Source organism: Dermacentor albipictus, chromosome 1 (genome assembly GCF_038994185.2).
Source record: "Dermacentor albipictus isolate Rhodes 1998 colony chromosome 1, USDA_Dalb.pri_finalv2, whole genome shotgun sequence".
In the NCBI taxonomy this organism is placed as follows: domain Eukaryota; kingdom Metazoa; phylum Arthropoda; class Arachnida; order Ixodida; family Ixodidae; genus Dermacentor; species Dermacentor albipictus.
The window spans coordinates 336,160,801-336,182,635 of NC_091821.1; the positions used below are offsets into that span (position 1 = coordinate 336,160,801).

At 42.5% G+C, this 21,835-nt stretch overlaps 1 protein-coding gene across 4 annotated transcripts; it reads right to left on the reverse strand.

The window, feature by feature from the left end:
- Nucleotides 1-294: 294 nt before the first annotated feature.
- On the reverse strand, nucleotides 295-21,782 carry LOC135915023 (polycomb complex protein BMI-1-like). Of its 4 annotated transcripts, none has more exons than XM_065447974.2 (10): nucleotides 21,628-21,782; nucleotides 20,687-20,815; nucleotides 19,269-19,365; nucleotides 18,214-18,269; nucleotides 16,105-16,152; nucleotides 14,134-14,245; nucleotides 10,669-10,729; nucleotides 5,560-5,661; nucleotides 3,888-3,968; nucleotides 295-2,681 (listed from the first exon to the last, which is right to left on the reverse strand). In XM_065447974.2, exons 2-10 carry the CDS (start codon nucleotides 20,796-20,798, stop codon nucleotides 1,503-1,505), a joined length of 1,848 nt encoding a protein of 615 aa, XP_065304046.1. In that variant the 5' UTR covers nucleotides 20,799-20,815; nucleotides 21,628-21,782; the 3' UTR covers nucleotides 295-1,502. The 4 variants fall into 4 exon arrangements, with proteins under 4 accessions (XP_065304046.1, XP_065304048.1, XP_065304047.1 ...); XM_065447976.1 differs by having other exon boundaries at nucleotides 21,513-21,628; XM_065447975.2 differs by lacking the exon at nucleotides 21,628-21,782 and adding an exon at nucleotides 21,299-21,480.
- Nucleotides 21,783-21,835: the final 53 nt, after the last annotated feature.

A 21,835-nucleotide genomic window follows, 5' to 3' on the forward strand; every position in this document is an offset into this window, starting at 1 on the left:
TCATGACATTTTTTTAGGCAAGAGATTCACGAAGAAAGGAAGGAAAGAAAGGTAGGGAGGCCAACCATGTCTGGTTTTATGATTCACGAGATGTCCTTTAAAAGCGAGGCCATTCTAGTATAAAAGTATTTTCAGGGCCCCTTTATAACTTGGACAGTAGCTGAAGCAAAACAAGTGTCTGCAGACATATCTGGGATTGGCATTTCCATCTGCCAATTGAGGATTCAATGTTCTTTATTACATTTGTAAACTGGCACTTCGATGAAAAACAGAGTATAGCTTTGGAAACGGCACTGCTGGTCAAAAGTGGTGCAAGAGCACCATTGGAGCTTTATTTCTGTACATTACCTTTGTATGTGTGCTTTTATATAATGCTAGTCAAAAATGATGATGGCTCAGGCACCGTTGGGGCTTCATTTCTGTACAAATCCTTTATACATGTGCTTCAATATAAGTGCAAAAATATAATACACATCTGATAGTTGCTATGTAACACGAGGCTTCTTGTGCCTTGCAATTGTGACAAGCTCGGTGTGGTCAGTCTAAGCATGCTCTTTGCATTGCTTGCGAAATGAGACGGCTTAGAGCTGTATCACACAGTATTGAAGCGTCCAAAACACTGCTTCAACTTCCTTGTTGCAGTGGCCCCCAGGTAAATAACTTAATAGTATGCAACACTACTTCAAAGCAGGACCAGCATCCAGGAGATTACTCATTACTTCGGGGCTGCAATTTTGTAGCGATGCCTTTTTCGATGCTAATTCCTTTCGGCACTTTTCGCGTTCATGAGTAGTTAAGACATGCCCTGCGTGGAGCGTCAAACATGGCCACTCACAAACACGACATGCTGAAAGGCATTAGCATCGGGAAAAGGCGTCGCTACTATATTGTGGCCCTGATTTTTCGCTCCTACTGGAAGTTCCCAGCTGCATATTGTGCTCATAAGTGACCCTACCTATAATGCAACTTTATATGTCCAGCAGAGAACCATAATGATGCTGCACATTTGGCTCTCCACTATGCCTGGAGCAGAAAGGAGACAGACTTGCTAGGAGAAGGGTTACCTGCACATTTTAACGGCAAGAAATACTGTAAAGAGGGCTATCTGCACAACTTAGAGAAAACAAAACAATAATTAACGTTCTTGAAACATACAGGAAAGGAAATTAGCAAGCCATGTGTCGTAGCCTAAATTATTACACTTTACTTTTAAGCCTTCACCAACCAACTTTATAATCAACTTGTGGTAAACAAGAAATGCTGCCAGCAGATGTCTTCATGTGTTACTAACTGTCTCCAGTTTGCGAAAGCATACTCACATGGATTGCCAGCAAGAAGAAGAAGACATAATGCACTGCTGTAGTTAACGAATCTGTGTCTTAACTGAACTTCACTACTGAACTTCACTAGTAATAACGCACATGTATCTTTGCTGGAAACGACCTGCTTTGAAGTAGTTGTGCTGTGCCTTCCTATATACACACACGCATAGGTGTCCAAGGTCATGACACCGCAGCCTCCTTGCCAGGCCGTGAGTCCAAGTGTGGCCGCTTGGCTGGGCTGCTTGGGCTGTCACTCGGTCGACTGCTTGCCTTAGTGGCCTTTGGCAACACCTCCCTACTGTCCGTGAGACCATTAGCCTTGGCTGGCGCAGGCAGGATGAGTCGCAAATTGCCGTGCACACCATTCGCTGTTGACAGACCATTCCTGCGATGCGATGGTGGTGTAGTCTTCGAAAACACAGCAGCCTTGCTTCCAGGTCTCTGTCCACTGGTCACCACACGACTAGCTGGTGGGCTGGAACCGGGCGTGCGGCCAATCCAAGCCGCTGGCTGGTTGGAACTTGCCCCGCTGGACGGCACTTTCTGTTCAACACCGGGTTTGATGCCAGTAACACGAGGCGTGGGCAAACAAGGAGTGCACTCCATGCTTGCAGGAAGTTTAACAACTTGTGGGCTCCTTTGTTGTTGGTTTTGTGGTGGTTGTTGACTTTGTGGAGTTTGCTGGACTTGTGGCGATTGTTGTGATGGCTGCTGGCCTTGTGATTGCTGCTGGCTTCGGGATGGCTGCTGGCTTTGTGGCAATTGTTGACTTTGTAATGGCTGTTGGTTTCGTGGTGGCTGTGGGCTTCCTGCTGGTGACAAACCACCGACATTGCCAGCATAACTTACAGCACCCTGTTTAGACCTAGCATTTTCTACACGCTTGTTTGAAGAAGTCTCAACAGGTTGCTTTGCAGGAGAGCTTTCACGATTCGTGCTGATTGGCCCAACTGGCTTTTGGGAGTCTGCCGCTATGTCAGCAGCAGTAGCGTCCTTGTTACCGAGTGAAGTGGTATTCTGGGAAAAACCAGAATTGACACGGTTAATTGTACTGGAGCGGTTAGCACTACCATTGCTTTTGTCACTGCAGTTACCACTTGCGGGGTTCACATGGCTAGGATTGGTGGCACACACTGCATTAGCATTCACACTGGCACCACTGGAAGGACCATGTCCCCTTTTACTTGATGCAGAGCCAGCTGGTGGCATGTCATTGGCCTGATGGGATGCAGTGGATCCGATGAAAATGCTTTTTCCTTCGTCTGGTGGCACAGGGACTGCTTCATCTGCCTTTGAGCTCGAACTCATGAGTGATGGTGGTAGCACAGGAAATCGGTACAGCAACCGCATGGGGGCATTCTGTAACAAGTCAGAGTAGAGAAAGACGACTTGGTGTAGGGCCAGAAGGGCAAAGATGTACTGCTATTTGTTTATCTTGTGCATGTGTGGCGAGGGGATCGGTGCATTCTAGTACCTGTTTACTAAATCTTTCAAGAGAGAAAGACTACGAGAAAAGCAACAGGAAGTTTGCTCCAGTAACGCTACTACAGGCTTAAGAGGAAGCTTTAGCCCGAGCCCAACTCTGGTGTCACTTATTAAAATGCATGTAAAACACGGGAAGACTTTTCTGATATAACCACTGGGCCAATTTTAATGAAAGTTGTTGCATTTGAAAGAAAAAATGAAGTTCTAGTGACTGTTGGAAGTGGAATTTTATTTAGGGCTTGAATATCTGAACAGGATTTTTTTTTAATTGGTAAGATTGAAAAAAAAATAGACAAGAAATTTCCAAATTCACAGCTTTGCACTAAGATTAGATACCACAGTTCTGTAAACTGCATACGTTAGACCATCCAAAGTGGACAAATTTGATATATTAATTTCTATCTTACGTGAATTCGTTGCACTTCTTACAAGGGTGTTGCAAAAGTACTACTCATATATTAGTGGTACATTTGAGAGCTTTGCATAATACGTCAATTTTATTCGTTTTAGATGTACTATTAGATGCAATTTACAGAATTGCGATGACATTTTTCATTGCAGAGTTGCAGAATTGTAAACTTGATAGTTTCGTTTTCTGAAAACTTGCAACTTGCAACTCTTCTCTTTAGGGCCTAGATCTAAAGTTTGCTAGAAACAGCCACTAGATTTTAACTTTTTCTCAAATTAACTTTCTCAATCAAATTTGGTGCAGTGGTTGCAGTGAAAAACAATTTCTCCTTTTCCATGTGTTTAGACAGCAGCCTCTAAGGTAAAGCTTCCTCTTAAAGCCAATTATAATATGAAGAAAGGAAGAGCTGAGCAACAGAAACTGAAAGTATAAGTTAGTGACACAAGAAATGCCTACAGGATTTCAATGTAGGCTCAATTCAGCAACTCATCTCATTTCATCACAGCTATAAGAAGCAACAACTTTTCCTGGCAATGCAGTGAAAGCTGCTTAAATTTAGCAAACAGTACCAGAAGTTTCCAAGGAGATTAGCTTGTAAGCAGAAGTGTTTAGAGAACGAGAAGCACAGCAGCTGCTGAAAAATGTGCTATAGCATTCAAAGACACTCTTACCCTGCGCCAAGAGTAAATGTAGGCAAGGTCCATCAGAGCATATTCATCCAGGAGGTGGTCATGCATGTACATCACGTCCACCTGTATCCACAGAGCATGAGCACTAGATTAGGCTTTGTTAGCACCACTACATTAAACATCGGCCTGCGAGATGGCAGTATTGTAAATCTGAGACATCAGTGCCGTGTAGCTTACACACATGCAGCACATGTGCAAGCTAGCCTTCGATAATTTTACATCTCTCCAGCTGCATAATGCCAGCTGAAATGCTTGAAAATTATCACCAACCACCAGAAGAACATGCTCCTTGTGGTGGGCACCACACATGACATTGATTTTCTTGACAGGAATGGCCATGATTCCAGAAGAGCACCCGATGTTATCCAGCCAAAAATATATTCCTGAATGCCGTAACTTGCATGTTTCTGCAACTTACAAGCACTTTAAAGGGCCCTGAACCACTCCTCGGGCTTGGTGAAATAACATGGTCTGCGAGCAACATAAGCTGCTGTGAACATCTCGGCCAAGTTTTGCTGTTGTACGCGGTGCGTGGAGCTCGCAAGTGGATCGCGAAGTCACTTTTCTCTCAAACTCTCGCTTTTCAACAGAAGGCCCTGTGCTCACTCTCTTCTAGACGCACTACTTCGTCATTATCTTAGATGGCTGCTATTGGCGAATAGCTGACATCAAGCTGCGGTCAGCTACGTGGCCACCGCGGGGTGCTACCAAGAGTCCACCGGCTAAGCGCACTATGGCTTGCTGAGGGCAACCGCGTTTGGCTCATGTTTAATGCATCACAGGCACCAAACGTGGAAGTCTGCATACGTTAACATCCAAAATGAAATTTCAACTGCGTGCCACGGTGACACTTGCAAGGCAGAGCGTTGTGGGCACGCCCCACTGCGCCGTAGCCTTCGCAGTGCAAGGCATTGAAGAAGGAACGGGTGCACAGCGGAGGCCGTGTTTGATTGCCAATGACTCTGCTGAATGCATTAGAGTACTTTCTGGAGAGAAGAATTCCTGAAATAGCCTATTTTCGCTTCAAATGCCTTTCTCCACTTTGATAAAATGTGGTTCAGGGCCCCTTTAAGTAACCGTGCAGTTGCAAGATAAAGCCATGTGCCTATAAAAGAAATTTCTGCATTTTTACTCCTAGAAAAAATTCTTTAGGTAACTAATTCAGAAATTCACTTAATCTGAATATTCTTCAAACTTTACCAAGGTTGCACTGTACACATTTGAAATAGACACAAGGACTGAATATCACTAATCTCATTAAAATCTATAAAAAAAAAGATAGAAAGAAATCCCCCCCCCCCCCCCCCCTCAGTTTGCTAACCTACGTTGAGGCACAACTGAATGTTTCTGAACTGGTTAACACTTGATCCAGAACAACATGCATGTTAAGAAACCCCAGACATAAAGGCTGAATAATTATAAATCTCTTGTTAATAATGGTGTTTAAGTAACTAACATCTATAACCTCCTCACAGTGAACCAATAAATATTTGACACACACCAATCACTACTAGCTACTTTGCACACTATGCTTATTCACCCAAGATGCCCAAGCATATTCAGGGCCTCCTTATGGTGAGGCAGAGGCAAAATAGTTTTACTTGTCGAAATGAATACCTAGCAACTTCACTAAACAGGCCAGTTTTCTACTTGCCTCATGGTTCTTGGACAAACCAAACTTTGCCCTCAGGAATTTCTTGAGGTGGCCCACAGTAAATCCACCAGGACAAAGGAGGTACCGGTGGCTGCCTGGAGGCTGAAAACAGATGCTCCCATCACACAGAAATTCATTACAACTCATACTATTCTGTTTATGCTTATGCACACTTTTCAATGGCTATTGGGTTATTGGCCCCAGAAATTTTCAAACTGCATCGACTCAAAGGAGTTGTATTACTGCTACAGGTCAAACTCAATGGCCACTGAAAATTTTCAATTTTCATACATCTGACACAAGCACTCGTGCTGCCACCCCCTCAAGCTACAATTCCCAAAAGAGAATAACCCTAAAAGTCATCTTAAATATGCAAAAACCACGTTTTCGACAGGGTTTGTGTACATGATACTGAAATAACGAACTATAACTTTAGCTATGCAGAAGTTACTGGCTGCAGAGTTTTAAATGTAAAGCATTCATTGGCAAACATTTGCCACTTTGACAGTACAGTTGAACCCAGTTATATCGAACCCGCAAAGAAACGCGTGTCAGTTTGATATAGGGCATAATTCAATATAAGCCTGCTAAAGAATTCGATGTCACAAAAACGCATATCATTTATAAAAGCACTTCAGTGGTGAAACTAGCTTAGTTTCGCATGAAATAGTCCTGTATCTTCTTCTGCTTGGGCAACTTTGTGGCCTGTGACAGCACACACTTCTCCACATTGTCTAAACAGTTGGAGCAGCTGAGGCCACAACCTTCCACATTCGCGCGAAAGCGCCGGACTACACTCCATTCCATACATAGCAATCAACGCTGTGGAAGCTACGCAAGAAGTTCGGTCAAAAAATGCTTGCACTCGGTGCATTCTGTCCACGCTTCGTTGCGTGCCAACAGCGTTAGCTCGTGCAAGCATGCAAGGGAGGCTCCTCGCGACGGGTTGAAAAAACACCGAAAACACCAACAAAAATTAAAATGATCTAAAACAATGCATTAGCAGCCGTATACCACACTATGTTTGTTTCTAAGGATTAAAACTTGTTTCATTCAACACTGAGCCTACATTAAAAAAAACAGTTGCGCACAATTGCAGTAAAAAAAATATCGAACTATATAAAAACGCCAATGAAGCCACTGACAGAAGTCTCTCTAGCCTCCACAGCGTTGACTGCTATGTATGGAACAGAGTATAGTGCGAGTATGCCAATCACCTCGGAGGATGCAGGCTATGAATTGTCGTTGCTTTCCTCCTTGTGCCTGCTTTCACTTGTGCTCAGTACGACATCGGTAATGTAGCTTTCGTTTTCGGGCTCTCCTGTGATTGCAACACCATCATCCACACTTACAAACTCATCGACCACTGATCCGTCAACGCCCTCTGGAAATTCTGACAGCTTGCGCCAAACTTCGGCAACACCAGGCACATAGAAGCCAACGCGTCTGAAGCGGTTTCAGAAGAACCACTTCTACATGGTCACCTCGACGTCTTATATATGGCCATGCATACGCGTCAGACGCCACGGACACCAGGTCGTTTGCCTGCTTTAGCCCTAATCTCCGCCTTAGAGTGCTCCTCGGAATCATGTACACTGTGGTGACATCTGACTTCCCACCACGTTCAACTTGGCTGATGATTTCGAGCTTCATGGCGAAAGGCAAATTCTGCCGCTTTGGGTTATCCACCATGGCAACACTGTGGAAGAAAGCCCACAAGGCGCATACACAAGGAACGAGAAAAGCAGCGACAGAACTTGCACGAGGGCACAAGAGCCTCTGATTAGCTGTCTGGGCAAGTGCTGCGGGCGGGTCAGGGTCATTTTTTGCACGGGAGTGTCGACGGCTCGCCTGACGGGGCGCAGTCACAGTAGGGAGAGCGGGTGGATGGAGCCACGCGACCAGGTTAAACCACATTTGGAATATGTTGGCGGGTTTCCCTGCCACATCAAGGGAAAGCCAACTTCTAGGGGGCACTCTTATGCCGCTTGACGTTTGATGTATCGGGAGTTGCTGCTATATTTTTTCGATGTAACTAATTTTTGCTATATATATTTATTGCAATTATACCATGTTCAGAAACTGCTCGATATACAGGATAATTTGATGTAAATGGGTTCGATATAGTCGGGTTCGACTGTATCTATCTATTTAGTCGGCTACGTCTTGGTCGTTTCATTAACTTGGTATGTACCAAATTTGGCATAGTATGACAAGAGTGCATGACGAACATAAATGATAGGTCATGACATGTAGGTAATGAAATAGCTGCCTACGTCTTGGTGCTCTCATGGTCGTTTTGTTAACTTGGTAGGCTCCCCGGGGAGCACACTACTCGGCATAACATTGATTTCCACAGGGCGTGTGATCTGCCCGCTTTTTGTCATGGCTTTAGACTGATGATTGCTGTTGTTGCAAGAATTGCAAGAAAATAAATTACTTTTACAAGGTAAATATAGTTTACATTATCCTTCAAGCACATCATTTATGGCATGGTAATGTGAACAAGCTGTTCAATAGGGGGAACCCAAAACTACGGCTTGAAGGCATATAAGATTTCAATAGAGTTATGCAAAACTCCATCGACTCGATAGACTATTGGTTTAAAGAACTCCAAATGTCTGTGTGGTTTTTACACGAGAGTTAACTTTGTTGAGCACAATTTTCATGTTTTTCTTAATAGTGCACACTTCAATTATACAAGCGATAGACTAATAGGCAAGGCAACACAAGTTCACTTCAATGCCTTATTAAGTACCGTATTTATTCTGATCTAGGCTGACAGTTTTTTTTTTCTTTCAAATAATCATATGCCAAATTTTAGGGCCGGCTTAGATTCGAGGATTAATAAAAAAAAAGAACGCTCGCCAGTTTGTAATTGAAAATGATACATATCGTGCATAGCTAGTGCTAGATCGTGCATAGCTAGATATCGTGCATAGCTAGATCTAGAAAAGTCAGAATCGCAGCCGCTATTAGCCGTGCCAGTAGCTGTGTGGGATTGGCGTGCGGTGTAGCCCATAGCGTGGCGCTGTAACGGCACCAACCAGCCGATGCTACTATAGTGCCACTTTCAAACAAAAAGTTGTGCTAGCCGCAGAGACATTGTGAAACAATCAAGCTGGGCAGCACTTCAGCATCGATGAGAAAAAGGTCCGTCGTTGGAGGGAGCAACGGGAAACACTTTTTGTGGGTGCCACAATGAGTAGATGACAGCGATACGGAAAATAAGTGCACAATAAGAGAGAACAATTCACCAAGATCGCACCGCGTTTCGATGCATGCGTGCGAGCCATGCTGCAACGACAAGGCTAGCAGCGATGATAACGTAGAGTGAGCTTGGCATGTTCATATTAAATAAATACTTTTCTCATTTTGTGAACGCTGTCCTCACTTTCTTGTTCGGCCTACATTCGAGGTAATTTTTGAAAAAATTTTCTGGCTTCGGAAATTCGGGGGTCAGCTTGAATCGAGGCCAACTTAGATTCAAGTAAATATGGTGTCAGATTGTGTATACCCCAAAATTATTGACACAGTCGACTCCCAATAATTCGACCCATGCGAAACTACAAAACTTAATTGACATACAGAAGGTTGAATTAACAAACAGCAGTAAAATGAATCAATTCACATTTAAGTTGCTTGCAAAAGTCTGTAGTGTATTTTTGTTTCTTGCTCTTGAAGTGCAGCTTAACCAGCACAAGGCAGAGAGAGCATACATGCTTAACCCTTTGATTGCTAAGTTCTTTTTTCAACTGCTACACATCCCCTGCAATTTCTTTTTCCTTTATGTGTTGGTTCAGTGGACATTTCATGCTAGATATAAGCTACTTCTTTGTTGCCATTTTCTACAATTTTAGTATTAGTAAACAGTTAATAAATTTATTGGCCTGCCATAGTCCAGAAGGACGGATATGCCAGGCTTGTCATGGCCATGGCTACCCTTGCTATACTTGGCCTTTGTTTTTTTCTTGCTGACTCAACGCATGCTACAAAAAACTAGTTCAAGTATTTGTAAATCTCTTTGCCTTTTAAAGTGCAGAAAGACCTGCCACACTGCTTGTTTTGCCATGGCTACTGAGACACAGTGACGAAGCACTGAAACATTTGCTCTTCCTGAAGTGTGACTGGGGGACGGGAAGGTGCTACGTAAGTGTCTACCTAGTAGTCATGTCTATTTCATCTGCTGCTGAAGTTCTGATTGGCTGGGATGGGGGGGCAGAAAGAGATGGGCACCCCCAGCTAATCAGTAGCAGAAAAAATGGACACGTCCACTAAGTAGACACTTACAGAATACCCCCCCACCCCCACCCCCACCTGCAATTAGAAATTTAACTTTCAGGGTTTTAGCTAGTCTGGATTACCTCTTCATAAATGGCGAGTTATCTCGGTAGTAGCAGTCAAAGGGTTAAAAGCTGCTTCAGCATGACATGACATGAAACAAGCACGAAGGAATGGCTTCACAGGCAGAATGAACATTGGCCACTAAAATATTTAAATAAAGCAGCTTCATGCCTAGGGAAGCAGTAGCATCTGCTGGATTTCGTGTTTTTTAAGCTTCTAGTAACTGCTGCATGCATGAAGGGGTGCCGATAGGAGTTCAATTAACTGAAGCCAGAAGCTTAATTTAACCTAAACAAGTGTTCCATCCACGGCAGTGTATAGTTTCTCGCTGGGACTTTCCAGTTTGAATTAAAAGTCGAATTAATGGGAGTCAATTGTATCTGCTTACAGGCAGTGGGGAAAAAAGAAATACAAGAGCTAAATAAATGCCAAATGAGTACAGTGGAATCTTGATAAACGGAACTCGCTTAAACGGAACCGCCTCTCAAATGGAACACCATCCTCATGGTTGTTTGGTTTTGTATTCATGAAATTGTATTCAGCTTTGTCTCTCAGTAAATGGAACTCCTGATAAACGGAACCAATTTCCCTGGTCCCTTGAGCTTCAACTTAAAGAAAGTCCACTGTGCTATGTAACCCAGTTCGATAACTGGTTTACATTAACAATGGATACTACAATTGGATTATGGTAACGATGTTGGATGAGACGACCATATCTTTCTATGTGCTGCTTTGGCAAAACGCCCCATCCCATATGCAACTTACACTTTCTTGGCTTTCAGGTAGAGGAGGCCCCAGCAACAATGGTCGAATGGGCAGAATATCCCTGCAAATGGAAAACAAACACTTGAACTTCAGTTCAATAGTAGCAAAGCAGAAATATGCCTGCTAAAGCAGGCACTGCACTTCGTTGCCACCTATCTACACTGCATATTTGTAGCACCTTATACTTAGTTTCATACATAGCAAGCTACACTACAAAGGCTACAAAGACTTCTCTTACTGTGCGCATTGCAACCACAAGGTAATGCGTCACATACGAGAAAGGTATTAGGTACATGCTATGTAATTCAATGTAAAATTAAGTCTCATACTCTTAAGTTGCAAAATATAAAGTATTTCTTAGACGAAATACATAGATCTAAACCTTATTACCACCACATGAACAAAGTAACATGTTCCTATGACCAGCAGCCACAGCGCATCACTGTCCTCACAAGTGAAAGATAGTATGTCACCTAACAGAAACACAAATATGCATGAGTATTAAGTGATGTGATGGAAACTTGTGTCTAAAAGTTGCAGCTGTGATACATAAAGTAGTTATTTCATAGCACTGCATTGCAGATCACACTGTGAATTCCTCATACGAGACTTCTAGGGTCGCACTACTTGCTTAGGTTCCGCAGCGTTGCCTGCTACGCGTGAAACGGAGTATAGACATAATGCAAAAACAACTCACGTTATGCCCCAAGTTGCACCTACCAAGGCTCTGAAAGACCCCATATTGAATGGTACTGTATTAATTTTGGCCATTTCCTGACCGTCAATGTATGCTAAGATCTTGGTAAGTAGATATTTATGCACTCCACACCAAGCTTTTCAAGACCAGAAATCGAAGCAGTCTTCTTGTGCTCCACAACTGAGTACTGTTGTCATTGAGATACCAAGGCAGTTAAAAGAAGTGCTTTTGTGATGGACTGGGAATCTGCCATCCTCTAGCGTGCTACTGATTTGTGCTCACACCCTCATTGTCACTGTGAATGATGTCCAACTCCCCACCACCACGTTGGACGGATGACTAGTAGCATTCAACTTTGTTTTTAACAGTTATGATACAGATAAGGATTTATGTCCCAAAGTCTCTATGATGGACTAATTACTGTATTTTATTCTATATAATTCATCTCACATAACTCGCACTTCCAATTACAACAACCTGCATACAAGAATCCACAAATTTGTAAAAACAGTCTCTATTTGCAGATGCACGACTCGTCCATGTATTCTTCGACAATGTCTCTGTTGCCCAACTCTTCAGTGACGCTGATCTTCAGCTTCTGCTGCACTGCAAACGACTGCCATTGATCGCAGGTCACAGTGATTTGAGTTATGGTTTGCTGGCATCACGTGCTCTGTTCGCTAACTGCTAACACAGCCAAAACGTAGAATGGCGACCCGAAAAGAAGAGGAGAATGGGCGACCACGGAAGAGGGGAGCTCCAGCACACGAGGGTGAGGAGGGGGTGAAGTTTTCTAGGAGATAACAAAACATTGCTTTGAGGTGTGGCTTCATGGCATTGTGGCACGCATTGCCATGAACCCAGATCTCAAGCTGAAATTTGCACACAACAAGCTCCCCGACTTTAATCTTAAATTTTTGGTGTGTCATACACGCAAAAATACCGTGGCTGTTTTCAAACGCCAAATTAATTGTGACAATGTGCGGTCTTTGCAACATGTGCCAAAATCTCTGGATACAAGCATGTTTGCAGTCCACTCCAGTGGAAAGCATACACAGAGGACAGAAATCAAACCTCTAACCTCGTGAGCAGATGCAATGGAACACCACAGCATTCCACTAGACCTTCCTATAGTTATTCCATTGCACTACACTCTTTAGTGAACTACAATCTTTAGACAATTAGTGCAGCTGTCAAATATTGTTATTAAAAATTAAACTGTGGGACAACGTCCTGAAGCTGCATGGTGGGCCATGAGAGATGCCATAGTGGAGGTCTCTAAGTTTGGCCATCTGATGTTCTTTAAAGGGCCCCTCACCAAGCCACATAACAAACTTTGGTTATACGCTGGAAGTTATTACGTGTCCTCTAAGGAGTGTTCTACCGCAAGGAACTTTCAAATTAGTTCCCTAATAGCAATGATATAAATCTCATAAGTGCCCCAAACTTATGATTTCAGGAGGCAAGCGTCACTGCCAAAATAGACAACTCTCCGCTTGCCCCCATCAAGCCTCCGCAAGCGAAATTCCTTCCCTGTGTTCTCGCATACCGGAACTGGGGGATCATGTTTTTGTTGAGTTGCGCACTTCTGACGATGGTCTCGCGCGTGAGCTGTTGCACCTGTCTTGTTTCGTGCGGCAGACGATTTTGCGTGCTCTGCACGAGAACACCTGATTGCGGTATAAGTCAGTGCCACAGTCACAAGTCGATCAAAGAGCATGATCGTGCATTGGAACCTAGTAGAAAATGGCAAATAGTTTTATTTCATGTGCACGTAACTGCATGACATGAGAACAAGCAAACAAAACAGAAGTAAGTCCCTCTTGCTATGACATAGTGAAACAAAGACTCACAGACATTCAGTTTGTAGGTTTTATTATTTCTCTAAACTTTAAGTTGTCTATTTAAGCAAGAGATCAAACAAATAACTGATGCTGTCTTAAATAATTCTCGAAATTATCTGTTGCTGCGAGCGATGTCACGGCACTGCAACTTATATAGGCCCACTTGTGCAATTGGCGTCTTCTTTGGCTGGGAGTGCGTTGCCCACAAGGAGACGGGAACACGGCATTTGGTTTGAAATTTCAGCTCTTTTCGTGGCGCCTAGTGGCGTAATAATTTGCAGACACAATCATTAGCGCGCATTGTATGCACTGCACTTGCAAGCTCAAAATGGCTGAACCTGGTGAGGGGCACCTTTAAGGTGGAACAAAACATGGTATACAAGTGTTTATGCATCCCGCCCCCCATCAGAATGAAATCACTGCCCAGGAATCAAACCCACAACCTCACGTTCACAGCAGAACACCATAGCCACTGAGCCACCATTGTGGGTAACAATAGAGAGTTTTAAACATAGCATCCCCAAACAGCTTTCTGAACTCAAAAACAAACTCCTTTGTGCGTGTTTTGCATTTATTTTATTTTTTTACGCATGGCCAACAAACAGCCTTGTCTAACTTTACGTCTCCTATCTTTACCACTCCGTAATGTGCTATTGCCATTCTCTTAACATTTATTGTACATTTCATTATGAATAATTTTCAACTTTAACCTAACGCACTAAACGCAGCTGTAATGCAACCAAGTGACACTGAAAGTACAAAACAAATGTGCCAAGCATTGCCTCAAGGCCCAAGTGCTGGGCTGTAAGACAAAACACATGCATGTCATCCCACACTTGCACAGCCTGCAGTCTTTGGTTGCAAGTAATTAAAACTGCACAGTGCCAGCACGCGACCAAAAAGCATTTTCGCTTGTCGACTCACCGGGCACTGTATTCCAGGGACACGCTGATCAAATCCTCACGGTTGAAGATGAGCCGTTCAACGTTGCGAACGTCTCCTCTTCCCTCGCTTGATATCGGCCTAGACGAGCGTTCTGTGGAGGGAAATTTCTTAAGTTATTGCAGGCCTAAACATGAGGGCACCACCACAATCAGCTAGAGTTATAGATTAAAGTAGTGATAACTTTTCAAGCATATGTTCTGTGCCAAGATATGCTCAGCTCGGATCCCGTGCCTAAATGAAGCCAGCATGCAAGCCCACAGCATTTCACCGAGATCGCAGCTCACACTACAGTGAGGCGCAAATACTATGTCACTTGTGGGCGTCTGCTAAATATGGGACTATTCCGCTCTTCCACAGCTCCTGTTTTCGAAGTTAAATTGCACGGAATTCATTATGCTCCAGAAAGAAGCTTTTTGGATGTCTGAAAAGGGTTATGCTCGGCTGACTAGCTTCAAATATTGCATTAGGATCAATCATCTTGACTTTGTACCACACATGCTGCTTTAGCACAGTGCTAGTAATGCTACTGCCAGTAGACACCAACACCTCTGGTGGTTAGGCATGCAAAAGTGACCGAAAAGATTACTAGCAGTATTTTGGACAGGCTCCATGTGATCGAGCAAGATGCTTTGCTCGGCTAGTTGGGGTGCAGGCATAATGGAAAGCAGCACAAGAAGCTAGGAAAAAAGAATGGAGAAAGAATACAGCACGAAATTCCCCTTGCGGCGTGGCTTCACGCCTGCGCAGCACGCACTGCCGCGCTGACAGTGTAATATTCACACTGTCGTGAAGTTGCACATCAAGGCAAAATTTGCATAAAGCTCGCATCCCAACTCCACTGTTAAATTTTCTGAATTCTTGGTGTGGGTTATGCACGCAAACATACGGCACTGCCTCACCTGCCAAACTATATCTTATTTCGCATTCAAATGCAGTGTAATTAACTCTTTCTTGACAATGGTGGACTACTAGTCTCAATTATAAACAAGACGTACGACATCACCAGGAGCTGGTTCCATATATAGTACAATATCAATGATACCAATTGCTTGGCACCTCTTAAATATACCTACCTCTGAAATGTGCACAAATCATAACAGACAAAAGCAAATGCACCACTGTGAAGTTGAGGCATTCTGCTTACTTATGGAGATTCCTCTAGGAGCGAGAAGTCATTAATGGCTTTCTTGACCGTTCTTTTTAACAATGTTGTCGAGCGCATCAATTTGGAATTCGCAAATTTTCACCATCATTTCCTTACACCTATGTTGTCAGTAATCGCTACACGGCACAATAAATGCTTCTTAAGTGCACAGGTATCCTCCAGGATAATGTAAGACCAAAATCTCTACCCCTGGCTTCAAAACTGTATAAGGCACCTATGCTCTGCTGAGAGAAATATCACAGCGGCTAAGAAGTTAGGATCATCCACTACAGCCCAGCAATGCACTTGAGTTATCTTAAACTAGAACACATTGTATTTGATGCATTCTGGCTGAGATATTTTAAATTTGTATCACTCCGAAATTCAGATCAACCGCAATTGTATCGTAAAGATTTGACTGCATTTAAAATAGTGGCAGTAATTCTGTGCGACATAGTAGGACCTCTTTCATATGTTTTGGAAAAAAAAACATGAGAAGTGACTTTTATTACGAATTATCTGGGACAATGACAACTTCCTCAAAGCCACAATATCTTCAATGTATGCTAGATTCACTTATAATGTTATTGTAACATTGCTTGTGGAATTTAGATTATAAATTATGCGAGCACCCTTTTTATGACATTAGGAAATCACAAACACTACACATCTATGTGAGTAAACCATTATCTGCAATCTGAAATGCAGCGTGCCCTTTGTTTTATTTCCCTAAGTAAACGAACAAAGCATGATACAATTAATGAATGTGTTCAAGTAAGCATGTTGACGTATTCGGAATGACTGACCAGATGGGGGCAAGCTGGCGTAAAACTCTCGTCGTCTTCGCATCTCATCTGTTCAAAAAAAGAGGGAGAAAGTTAGCACAATGTGATGTCACTGCTCCCTGCTACTCAATATGTTGCAGAATTGCAAACCTGGAGCAACATTTTGTAACAACCACTCAGTGCAATTGTTTTTCACAAGGGTGTGGCATTGTGCACCTTTTTAAAGAGATTAACCACTTGGTGCAACGCAGGCAAAGAATACAATTGCAAGAACTGCTACGAAGTGCAGGCCCCAATTCTTTTTTATGCAAGATTCAACAATGGAGCAAGTGCTATCAGTAAAACCTTACATAAAAAAGCTGCTCTGGCCACAAACAAACAATCTTGGGGTAGCTCACAGTTGTATGTATACTACCGGCATTAGCCTTTTGTGGTTGCGTTTTATAACACTGAAAATACCAACACAGGCACCATATTTGCTTGATTCTAGCGCACACTTTTTTGGTAAAAAAACTTATTTTGAAATGACACAAAATTTGAGTTCAAAACCAAAGCTGCAATAGTGACAAGCTACCATCATTGGTATTAAGCTTTATTGGCGTGTTGCCTACAAGCAACGTACCAGAAAGAGAAATTTTTTCTTGCTGAGTTTCGGTATTGAATATGAAGTTTCTGGCTAAATGTCTTCAGGCAACACAGAATGAGAGGCAGCAAGTTTTGTTCTTTGATTTAGAGCAGGAACGCTGGACGAGGAGAAGTCTGGCACCCGACTCCGTTTCTTTTGAAAACACGGTGAGTGGAGTGGTGTCATATCAAAGGTAAAGCAAATAAATGTTCACCTATGGTTCACACATTACGAGAACTGCCTACATACATTCCAAACGAAGCCTTAAGTGGCCCAACGTGAAGCCCACTTCAAATTTGCCACCTAGGGCATCCCCCTTATTGCCGAAAATGTTTTCACGAAATATCTTTTTTTTTTCTCTATGATTATGCTTATTTTTAATGTTTTTGTACATTTAGATATAATTATTTTTTTTTCAGGTATTTGTACGTGCATCATGATGACATCAAAAATGTGATGCTATTGGGCCGTTGATAGTAATAAGAAGATAACTAACAAAACGTAACAGCAACAATGAGTGATGTCCACTGTAGCTAGGATGCAATACATTTTCTTTCCAAGTCGGAGCCAATCACCATTACTCTCTCATGAAAAACAGGTCAGCGGAATATTAAGGGCATTGCATTCATAATTTTTCGAAGTATGAAAGCTATGCAGCACAAGGAAATTTCCTGTTACCTTTGTCATACTAATTACGGAAAGATGCTTCCTCTTTCTGTGCACTTAAAACTTTGGAACAGTCTACCATACGCCATTAAATTGTCATCTACTTAGCATTCAAGCACCAACTTAAAAATTACTTGCCGAAAAACTTTGTATAATCTTATTTTGCTAAATTGTAGCTGTGTAATCAGCTATGACTGTGTGTTTTCTCTTTCTTTGCTTTTTTGTGTGTGTCATCACTCAGTGTCTTGCTTATTTATTGCTTATTCCATTTTTTGTTTTTCTGCTCTGTATTCTGTTTTATTATATTTCTTTTTATACATCAATTAATCAAGGGTCCCAGAGCAGTCTCTGGCTATGGGATTCTTGTCTGTACCATTTCTTGTAAATAATTGTATGAATAATAAACTGAAACTGAAAGCCAGGGTGTTTGCTGCAATTGAGAGCATTGCATTTTTCATTTTTGGCCTTGACAACCATGTGCATGTTACAATCAAGGGCTTAGTTAGAATAGAGTAAATGTGATATCTCAGTACAAGATCCCTGTAATCGTATATAAGTGAGCAAGCAGCGAGGCAAAAATGGGAACCATTAAAGAAAAAAAAGAGAGAGAGAGAGAGAGATAGTCTGAAACTGCGCACATTCACGCACTCTTAGCCAATCATCAAGCAATCCTTAACCTCTCAACACAACTGCCCCTTTTGCGAGGTGAACAATGCAGCAAGATATCAGCTCTCTGGATACATGCACTACACAAAACAAATGTTGGTAACATTGGTTGTTCTTTCATGTTTTGTTGTAGTGACATACCCAAGTCACTTTAAAATGATACTACCACTCACTTCTGAAGAGGCCTGGGACCAATTTGTACACGATATCCTGAAGCGTCTGGTCTGACCTGCAAAAAGAGGAAGTGAGAAATTTGCTTGAAAAAATAAACGCATAAACAAAATAAGTGTCACATAGAGCAACACGTAGACATGCAAGCTTTGAGTCCCTATTTTTTGGTCCTTTCTCTACTTTCTGTTTGAGATTATATACAGCGAGCCTTGTAGTCAGGCTCTTTATTCAGTGTCCGCACAATATGCTATTTCAATGGAATGAAATCAGTAAAAGCACTCTTGTGGCTTAAGTTGGAAGGAATAATGTGAAGTTTAAGAAGTCTGTTTTCCACACCTAAACAAAAAAATGTCACTGCCGTTACCACACAACCTCATAGTAATTCTGCTGAAGGTGCGGTAAAAAAACATGCTTAAACATTATTTCTTTATCTGCAAGTTCTCTTTTTCGTAAGTTCGACAAACTAAAATACGACAATTAAAACATTCATGTCTAGGAACAGGCGTGACTGCATCCCACCAATCAAGCAAGGGTCGCTCCCAATCCAAAGGAATGGCTACACTAGGAAAACTACATAAGTGTTCAAGTCAGGACATTTCAGCCATGACAGAATGGTAGCTCCGCACATCACCATTACAGAACAAACAATGTATTTAAACACTCGATGTGTTGGAGACAAAGAAGTGGCATAGATTTTAGAACAAGTTACTTGACATGTCTCATGAGAACTATGGCACAAAAAAATAAGAAAGAAAAAAGAAAAATCTTTTGTGGCTACAGTGTGTATGCATCCATATTTGCAAGCCCACGAAAGAGCACTTCTTTCTGTGCACAGAAAGCACAGCAATACCCAAGATGTACTGGTCAGCTGCCATTAAAAGCAAGACTAGGCACTAAAATCGAATGAATGCACAGTCAGCTTTTATGACACAGCTATCTGCAATCACTTGCTTCCATGAAATCTCTTTTGCCCATCTTGCTGGCTACTCTAGCTTGCTTTGTGATCTAGGAATACTGGCCACATTGCATTAGGCACCTCTTGACTACAACCACTTACCGGATATTCAACAGTGGCCGCGTCTTATGCACTTGAACGTCACACACCGGACATAGTTTGTGCTTTTCAAGGTACCTTACGATGCACGTCTTGCAGACTGTGAAAAGAGAGAAAAGGAAAAATGCATGCTGTATTTTTGGATGGCCATGGTGAACAGTACAAAGAATGCATGCATGCACGTGCTCGAGGTGGGAACACAATAAGTAAAAATGTCCCATGCAGTTTACACAAAACTAGGGGTGTTTGAATATCAAAATTTTCTAATCAAATACAAATATTCGAGAAAATGACCTTCAAATATGGAACAAAATATTTTCGCCCCTTTCTGAACAAAGTAAAAAAGAAAAGGTTGCATAGAGTCTGCTTGGATTAAGAGAAGGAAAAGAAGGTTGCTTAGATTATTTCATGCATGCATTATGAAATACCATTCGTAACTGGACATTCCCTTAACTGAGGCAGTCATAAATGAGGACTGTTTTCAGTTGTCAAGATGCAATGACTTATAAAACAAGGTAACAGCATGTTAGCAATGCATGTGAGTGTTGTCTCCATTGAAGGAGAGAAGTGTGATACATCACTCCGCATTGTTTTAAATTGGTACAAACATGAAAACTGGCCAAATAATAAATTGGTTTGGCTAAATCGAGACAACTTTGCATATAGGCTGCCTAAGAGTGAGGCAATCTTACTGAATTATCGAAAATTATTGAGCCAAAGTTATTTTCACCATCCCATTCAGACAGTGGTGCCAGCTGCAGCTCTCGTGCAGCTGAATCATTTGGAACAATTCTGACTTGCAACCTTGTGTCCCTAGACATGCGGCACTTAAACTTATGCTATAAAATAGCTTGTTACTAGAACCTGCAGGCCAATACAGTTTTTTTACCTATATACTGTATTCAGGTGAAAAAGGTTAACAATGGCTACGCATGCTTCATCAAAGGACATTCCACTGCTTATATTGGTGAAGTCAACCTGATCCAATTTAGTTAGCTCGGACAGACATTCAAGCCCTTAAATTATTACAGAAACATCCCTTCAATTAACTACACAGACATGCGGTTATTGTACGTGTATTTCATTTCGCAGCATCATCTGCACAATTGAGGCCACCTAATTCTGAGGCCATAATATATATTTGAGGTTGTGCCGGCAAGAAATCTGTAGGTAGTTTCGCACAAATGTTTTCATAAAGTGTACTGGTAGACAGATTACCGCCGCTCGGCGAATGCAAAAACAAATTCAAGTCTTTCTGTGTTAAGGTTTCCGCTTATATGTTAAATAATGCAGCTCTATCAACCGTACGTCCCGGTAAAAAAAAAATGAAAAAATGCCGGCGTGTACTTTTTAGCGATGATGTACAGAGCACCTCTCATACAAAGAAAAAAAAAATCCGTAACGTGCTGCACGCAACTTACATGAGTGTAAACATTCAATGATGGTGGTCGCATCAACGAAGTAGCCGCCGCATAGGACACAGGTCAGATGGGGGTTAAGCTCGACCAATTTCTTCCGCCCCGCTCCCTGCATCTTGTCAATTCATTATTCTGCGTACGGAAAGGCCAAAATCAATAAGCACACTTCCAGTAGTTGAACCGGCGGGGGGCTGGCCCGCCAGCTCCGTCACTGCGATATTGAGCGCAAATGTCCCCACGCTCTTCAGCTATTGGTTGTTATGACATCGCAAACATTGCAACAAAAGGAAAGAAAGAAAAGAATACGAGCGCCTTTTAAGCACTCTTTCAAATACCGAAGCACATGGCGTGCTCAGTGGTTTTGTGTACGAATCGACAACGGTTAAGCAGCGCTAAAATTGAAAGCAATGACAGTGAGCCCTACATTCATGCATAGTCAACCGTTGATTGACAGCGCTCTTTTCGATGTGAATACTCATGGCGGGAGTTAAACGACCGTTGAGGCGACAAAGGCCCTTAAGGGCTTGTCATGTGCGGGTCGCACATTACATGAGTATAACTTATTTATTAATAGTCACCTCGGCAACTCTAATTGTGCAACAAGTGGTTACTAACGCAGTATTGCAGTCAAAAAGTTTAACAGTGCGAACATCCCGCAGTAGTGCCGCACGCTAGTTGGCTCGCGAAGTACCCAAGTCGTCTTCCACAGCACATCGCTTTAAGAGGCCTGTAAGGCTAAAGCACCACGTCTCCAGCATTCTTAATTATTGCCGGATCGGTAAAAGCGGCTCTAAACATGGAAATCTGAAAGAAAACGCGTTAAGCCTACATGACGGAGCACCAAACAGCGTCATGCACGCAGTCGTCGCACTGGCGTCAGCGAGGCTGTCAAGCTGTCAGGTAACGCCACACACGCCGCGCGTAAATGTTTTCGTTGTACTCACCCTCACTTATGCGCCAACTCGGGTTCAAACGCGCACAAACGAAGAAAAACACGAAAGAAGTTTCCCTTTTGACAAAAACTGTCGCAAACCGAAGCCGACGCCATGCGCGGACGTCACGTGACCTCACTTGACTGACGCGATATCCGTGTTCCTTTGTATATTTGTAGCAGTTCCATATTCAATTGAACTGCGTGCCCCTTTATTAGGA